General features: G+C 36.1%; 1 protein-coding gene across 1 annotated transcript in view; it reads right to left on the bottom strand.

The window, feature by feature from the left end:
- Positions 1-330: 330 nt before the first annotated feature.
- ADRA1A (adrenoceptor alpha 1A) overlaps positions 331-8,420 on the bottom strand; it is a 32,670-nt gene continuing 24,580 nt past the window's right edge. Inside the window, exon 2 of the mRNA XM_081333469.1 lies at positions 331-2,922. Within this exon, the coding sequence (XP_081189595.1) occupies positions 2,405-2,922 (518 nt within the window). The 3' untranslated portion in view covers positions 331-2,404. The remainder of the gene's footprint in view (positions 2,923-8,420) is intronic.

Genomic DNA, 8,420 nt, shown 5'->3' with positions numbered 1-8,420 from the left:
GACTCAGCCTTCCATCCTTCCGAGGTAGGTAAAATGAGGACCCAGATTGTTGGGGGCAATTAAGCTGAATTTGTATTAATGCCGCTTGGGGTGTGTGTGTGAAAGCCCCAATAAGCAGGCATATACTGTACATAGAATGAAGGCTACTGCTAAGCTTGTAAGCTGCCCTGAGTCTTCGGAGAAGGGCGGGATATAAATGGAATTTAAAAAAACAAACCAGAAAATTGCTGAGAAATGTGAACATTCTTTGACTTCCTTGGATCTTGGATTAACATTAATCAATAATAAATTGATGTCACCAGAAATAAATAATAATGATTTAGCAGTCCCAAGTAATAGGCCTTTAAATGGACACAAAAGTCTTGGTCTTGCATGTACCCAGATAACACACATGGGACAATTTATCTATACTTTATTCTTTCTTGAATAATCCTGGCAATTGAATGTATATGTGAATGATTTCATTAAAAATAGTTGGCTGGATTCAGAATAATTTACATTGCATTTCCCAATCCTGTGTCACTTATGATAATGTCCTAAAGTTCTAAGAATCCAGAAATATCGTAATCAAGGAGAGAACCAACCTAGAACTAAGGAGAAACTTCTTGACAGTGAGAACAATTAACCAGTGGAACTGCTTGCCTCTAGAAGTTGTGGGTGCTCCATCACTGGAGGCTTTTAAGAAAAGACTGGACAGCCATTTGTCTGGAAAGGTATAGATGAAGGGGGTTGGACTAGAAGACCTCCAAGGTCCTTTGTTATTCTGATCTATATATTATTCTTTTAGAGTGCTGGTGAGAATTGCCATGTTATTTTTGCTTTCTTCCCAACAAAACCTGTGGCTCCCAAGTTAGTAATGGTTAAAATAAATCCTCTTTTTATGAACTTATGTGACTAGGCTCATACGTTTTGCTAAACCATGGCTGGGTTTAAGCAACACTTTAAGTTGAAGCCAAGACACCCTTGCATGGCTTCTGAATGTAGTCTGTTACTACATTTGCCTAGATCCAATCCACTTCGTTTTAGTTTCTAAAGGCCCCTTTACCTGTTCGCTCATCACTTGATTTTCTAGGAGACAACGTGTGAAATATAAATACATGAGCCTGTCAAGAGTTTCACATAAATTGAGGATTTCTCATTAATCTGAGTGTTGAGGAATATTCTATACAACTCTTTATAAATGAGGATAATTTTCCAGTGCTGAAACTAGTAGAAGACAATCAGGTTTTATTGTACTGGGATCTATTCATAAATTGAAAACATTCAGAACTTTGCATTGCCATGATTTCCTGGTTGGTTCAGGTCTTTAATTAGGACTATAAACCAAATTCAAATAATCTGGATTAACAAGAAAGTACTGCATTCCTTTTTTAATAGTATACTCATGAGGAAAATATCTGATAGGAAATAAGTAACTGACAGATCAGTGATTTCATCCAATTTGTAAAGGATTGATTTATGGTTTGGTAACCTCAAGGAAAGCAATTTAATTTAGCTAAAGTCAATTGAAAGAAAGCTCTGTGCCCTAATATACCACAAATATTAACAAATTTAATAGCAATCCTCTTTCCCAGACTTACTCTACTGAGTCTAAGGTAGAGAAACACAATTTGGAACACTCAAAATGCATTATAATTCTCAGCATTCTTGATGAGAAGGCATAAATTAAATTTGCATTAAGTCAATAAAACTCAGCAGTATAGCTAGGCCTCTTGGGGAAATACAGTTATATTCAAACTTTAAAAAGTAAAGTAAGTCATGGCTTAGATACAAGCTCCCATTGCATCAATTGAGTCTTTATGTTACTCACAATTTCACAAGACCACAATCATTCCATTTATTAAAAGGTGAGGGTCAAGTTAAAAACCTTCATGTCATATCCCTCCCTCTCAAATTTCTCTATTAGCTTACACTGCAGCCTTGTCAAATTTATCTTCACAATGCAGAGTTACTCCGCAATAAAAAAAGCTGACAACTAAAAAAAAAGCACTTGCAATGAAAGCTGGAACATATATTAATGGTTCTCTATTGTGGGATATATTGCAAGAATGTTTTTACGCCACTGATCATTACAAAAAGAAGGGCTAGATAATTTGAATTAAAATACCAAGATACAACAAAACCTTTAAAAGAGTAAGCAATCAAAACTGAATAACTTGAAGGAGTCCAGTCCCAAGGGACTCCAGTTCTACTTCCCATAGAATCCAATGGGACAGCAATCACCTTGGATGGAAGTCTTCCCATGGTTTCCATCTCTACAGAGTTTGACCTGATTTGAACTTTATTGACCTTCCTGTTGTGACCCACTGAAAATGCAGACCTTTTGTGATCAAACCACCAGCACAGAAGACCATGAAAACATGCTGTAAAACTAGAGAACTCCCACCAAAATGGCAGATTGTCCTCAAACATCTTCTCCGTTTTCACTGATGGAGACAGTATGTATTTTAATGGTGGGTATTTGCTGGTCCTTTGGGTTTTCTCCTGATGTGTTTGCACAGCAGCACTCTCTCAGGAAACCTTTGCTTTTCACTTTGGCCCTAGAACAGCTGGACCTCTCTTTCAGAGCACTGCTCTTGGTCGACATGCTTTGCACGGCTGAAAAAAGTTTCCATTCACACACGCCATCTGATTTGGAAATTTTATAGAAGTGTTCTCCAGAGCCAACAGGTATACGTACGATATCTTTAGGAGCTTCAGCAACGTGGTTGCTTGGGTGATTGAGAGTGAAGCTCAAGGAGTATTTGTTGGAGGAATACTTCCTGTGGAGACACTGGGCTCTTAGGATATTTTGGAATGCTTTTTTAAACTCTTGACTCGAACAAGGGTAAATGATGGGGTTGATGCAGCTGTTTAGATAGCCAAGCCAAAAGGCAATTTTAAAAATGGTATTGGAGGGCTTGCTGTCAGGAAAGAAAGAACCTGAAATGGAAACAAAAGCAAAAAAAAAAGAATTTTAATGGATTTATAAGCAACTTTAGAGGATCAAGGGGTAAGAAATCAAAGCGAATACTTTTTTTTCCAAAATTTCTAATTGTGAGTCATTATGAGTCATCATTCTGGGCAAAAAAAAAATGTATGTGGAGTCCTTGATGCTTTCTGAGCTTGGTTGTTTGGTTGCCAACATTTCACTACCTGAAATGTAACATCATTAGTATACGCTGTGTCTTATCTAGGTGGGTAGTGTGCAGTGATGATGTTTCTTAGTTGGGTAAGACCACCTGTTGCCATTGTCAACCTCCCATTGCCCAGTTTGCTCCCACAGAGTCGGCCTCCTCAGGGTTCCGTCGGCTAGGCAATGCCGGCTGGCGACCCCCAGGGGGAGAGCCTTCTCTGTGGGCGCGCCGACCCTCTGGAATGAGCTGCCTCTGGAGCTGCGGTTGGCCCCTGACCTTCGGTCCTTCCGCCGTGACCTGAAGACATGGCTGTTCCAACAAGTGGGCCAGAACTGATCATGGTTTTTAAATTTGGTTTTTATCGGCTTAAATTGTCTTTTATTTCTTTATTTTGTTTAATTCTTTTTTAATCTTTGTATTCTATGTTTTTTAATTTTTTTTATTGTTGTGAGCTGCCCTGAGTCCTTAGGGAGAAGGGCGGCATATAAATTTAATAAATAAATAAATAATAATAATAATAATAATAATAATAATAATAATAATAATAATAATAATAATAATTAGTGAAACACCTTCCAGAAAACAATCAAGCTCAGAGGCCAACAAGGGCTCCATTGTTCATCCCTGAGCGACAGATATTCTCTTCTATTGGAATTGAAAAAATATTTCAGAACATAATGTAAAAAAAAAAATCCAGCTAAATGTTTTAAGTCCCTATTTATTTTGCCAGGAGAGGTTGACATATTGAAATCGATGCAATCAATGCTCTGAAAGGCTTAATTCTCTCTGAATTTTATTCCATTCTATTTAGCTGTATTACCAATTATCTGAATAATGGCTTATACATTCTGTAGAAGCAAAATACACATACACTTATTTAATGAGATTACCTAGGGGCAGGGAACTAGATGTAGAAGATGATGATGATGATGATGATAATAATAACAACAACAACAACAACAACAACATCAATAATAATAATAGTAATAATAGTAATAATAGTAATAATAATAATAATAATAATAATAATAATAATAATAATAATAATAATAATAATAATAATAATAATAATAATAATAATAATAATAATAATAATAATAATAATAATAATAATAATAATAATAGAAAGACCTTGGAGGTCATTTAGTCCAACCCCCTATCCAGGAAAGGCAACCTTGGCTCTTTTATGACTCATGGACTTCAACTCCCAGAATTCCTGAGCCAGCATGCTAGCACTGATGATATTACCTAGTTTAGGTAATGAAACATCTGCCAGAAAACAACCAAGCTCAGAGAGCACTGAGGATCCCTCATTTCAAACCTGAGCTACAAATATTCCCCTTTATTAGTAATAATCCCTTGGATTTATGGGAATCAATTCTGAGCAAACCTGCATGGAATTGTGTTGCAGAGACAAGTTTTATTTCAGAGGATCACTTTTCCTTTAAAATCAACCCAGTGCTACCTTCCCTGTGCAGTGTATGAGCACAACTATCAAAAGGACTTCCAAGAAACTTGGAAGGAGAACATGAATATGAGTTCAAAAGAAGCTGAATTGCCTGGAAGTAATTTTAGATCAACAGTACATGACCTGCTTATCTGCTTATAGGCAGCTTGTGCTTCTGAACTCCTGCCCAATTGCATGAATCATTTCCAACATCTGATCTGTGAGATTGGGATGACAGTGATGGAGGATCAAGCTTTGCAAGTGATCCATTGGGTTGCTAGTGGGAGGGAAACATAAGGCAGTGTGGCACTATCAATCAACCTGGCTAAGATTGCTTATGTTGAGACACCGGTGTGAAGAGAAACATAGGTGCTAATCCCCACATCTTAACTTGTCCTGCAGTAAATGATTGGTACCAACCAGAATATTGTTACTGAAGCTATTCAGGTGAAGCAAATATTTTGGAAACATCTCATAGACTGGAGGAAAAGAAGTTAAAATGGCCTTTTGGATCATTCAGACTAGATGTGTCCTAAGTAGTAGACTTAGAATAACATTTATCAAACATAATATACAAGCAGAGCAATATATTTGCAGAGCACAGCAATAATGGCCAGAGAGATCTAGCGCTATAATTATTTTGCTTAACACTGAGGTTTAACGTCTCTTCATATCTCCAATACATAGGTCTGATATTGAAGTCAATAGCTGAATTATTAGCCTTTTTATTAGTTTAAAGTGAATAGAAAGTGAGATGGGGAAAACAGAAAGGCCAGGTTTTAGAGAGGCCAGATAGTCTGAAGTTGTTAAAGGTAAAGAGCATCTTCAGGATTCAGAAACTGAGATAATAACTATTTACAGTTGTTTCTGCAAGAAAAGTGGTTAACGCTTATAATAATTAAACTAAATACAAAGTTAAGAGGCATTCGGTAAGGCAGCTTTTAAGAGGTTATTGTTTCCGTGCAGTTTAATTGACTATTCAGTCTGCGCATTAATGGTAAATTTCAGCATTGTACGATGACATTCCCCAAAGCCTCTTTGCTTCACGTTTAAATCAACATACAGTATAGGACACTTTAGAGAGTTGCTGATGGAATTTAATAATTATTCCTAATTTCAGCCCCCTTTTTAAAAGACTCTAAGGAACATCTGCAGACCTATTTTCATCTTTCCATTCTATGCTGTACAAACTGGACTTCTGAATCAGTTTCTTTCTATGAAACTGATCGAAATTGGTTGCTGGTAGCTTGCCAAAATAAACAGAAATGTGGTGAATTAATTTCATCTAGGTCTTAAAATGCTGGATTGCTTTCCTTTATTAAACAGGCCAAGAGGTAATATTTCAAGAACTTGGTAAGAGACAGTGGGATTTAGGGAGTTGCTATTCAGCAACATCTGGAACAGCTCAGGTGGCTGAATTAGGGATTTAAAGAGTAAAATTATCATTCTTAATAGGATCCAGAAACAGATGGGAAATCAATGAAGGTAGTTTGGAGAAATCATCCCCTGCTGTCTTGGAGTCATCAAGTGGATGTTATATTTTGCATGAGAATAAGTTTTTATTTTATTTTTTTCAAATCCCACAAGTTATTTATTTTGTGCTGTATCTGTCCAAGGTTTCTTACCCATCTTTACGCAAAAGTCTTCAGGCAATCTCTTTAACAACTCTATTAAAACAAGACTAGAACAGAAAAATACTATTATAAAATAGCAAAATCATGACTGGGATGGTTCACCATGACCGTTCATGGTTATGATGATATGCTTAAACCAATCAAAGGCACAGTGGCTGCCTTTAGGCTTAATTTTAACCTTGGTAAGGTTTTTTTTTGTGGCTTAGTAATGGTGTGTGAGCCCAAACTGCTCAGTTAATTCATGATTTAATGTTTGTAAAGGTAGAAAAATGTGTTAATTCAGTAACCAATATATATTGCATTAATCCAGCAATTGTCACATAGCATGGTTAATGCATGAGGATGACTAATTCCAAAGCATATTATTGTCAAGTGCCAGGGTAATCAGGTGATTCAGGCAGTTCAAATGAGTATAAAGATTTATTGCAATCTTAAGCTCTCTACAAAAATCTGACCTACTAACAGTCAAGAAAAATGGGTGGGAATAAAAGCATTCAAAGTGGGCCAGACTTAGATCTCTTGTGGGTACTCAGGGACTCATCATTTATGATGTGTTTGACCCCCTCAGGCGGGCTCAGCCTTTTCATCTACAATTATAGGTTTACATGACATGGAGTACTCAATGGCATATCTCACAAGTATGTGTGGGTATATCAGAGAGAAAGAAACCAAATATGTAGTATTAGAAACTAGAAATGCAATAGAAAAATAGCACTTTGCATGAATTCATTCAGGTCAACACGAAGATATATGGGGAATATTTACTAGCCATGCAATCTGGAAACTTTTTAGCCTGAATGCTGAGAGCAAAACTTGGGTCTTCACCTAAGCAAAGTATGATCTTCTCCATGCTGAGTTTATCCCCCTCCCAAAAAACTTTTAAAATATTGTTATATTATCTTCGTTTCTGCCCAAGTTTGCATTGAATGCTCAAGCGCAGCTTTTAACTCCGACACTGAAAGAAGTATTTATAATGTGGAAAGCAAAATGGCCATCTTTCAGATTTTTTAGTGGTGGTGGGAGGGTGGGTGGGTAGGGAAGATATGTAGAGGTAAAGTAACCTCAATCAGAAAAATGGTTTCAGCTTGTTCTTAACACAAAATTAGCAAGCTGTCATCCCCTCCCTTAATGACAGTGCCATTCTACATTCATGTAAGTAAAGACTAAGATGACAGGTGTATCAAACATTTTGATTACATCTTTGGAAAAGAGAGAGTGCACTTTGGATAATTTGCATCTTGTAAAACAAGATTATTGCAGCATTTTCCAAAGTGGCATGAATGTTTTGAATAGAACAGAATACTTTATTTGGTCAGGTGTGGTTAGACATGTAAAGAATTTGTCTCCGGCAACTAAGCTCTCAGTGTGCGTACAAAACAACAAAGAAATAATAATCACAATAATGATACCAATAAGAGAAGATAGTAGAAAAAGATGAGGATAATTGTAATACAGCCATACTACATGGCTAAATATACTTAGACATAAGACAGTATGTCTTGTGTCTAAATATATTAATATATAGTATTAAGTATATTAAGATATGTCAGTAGTGACATATGTGGGCTCATGTTGTCACATCAATGCCCTGACTTGCATACCTGTGTCAAATATGCACGTGCAGGATTATGGTATTTGTATTATGAAGTTAGCACATATATGTGTCATTTTATTTATTAGATTTCTATGCTGCTCATCTCATTTAGAGGCGAGATTTGATATTATTAGGGTTTGTTCCAAAAGCCATTGTCACCATCATCAACAAGAAATGGTGATTACTGTAACCTGGAGGTTACAAACACCATCAGGCAAAGATGGAACATGCTCATTTCAGATGATCAGCTGCTTAAGTGTTATAACGATTATATTTGAGAAGGTCCATCCAATCAATATTTTCCTTTTTAACAAACTGTTTCTACACCAGTTACACTTTGTTACAACTCTTCTGTTTCTGTCTTGGCCTTTCCTGATACATTTTGATTAATATGCCAGATGGTTTTCTCTTATTCTAAACTATAAACTTAGTTTATGGTCTCTTATTCAGAAGTTCTGTGTGAATAATCAGACCAAAGATAACTGATTTAAATCAATTCAGAACATTAATTCAATTTCACTTGGACATTCCAATTGAATAGATTTATATTTCCAAAAATTTTGGGAACAATTATTTCTACACACGTAGACTCTCATCCAAATTGTCTAATTCAATGTAAAAATATTTGA

The sequence above is a fragment of the Vipera berus genome (assembly GCF_964194415.1).
Source record: "Vipera berus genome assembly, chromosome: 8".
In the NCBI taxonomy this organism is placed as follows: domain Eukaryota; kingdom Metazoa; phylum Chordata; class Lepidosauria; order Squamata; family Viperidae; genus Vipera; species Vipera berus.
This window is presented reverse-complemented; position numbering and strand designations above follow the sequence as displayed.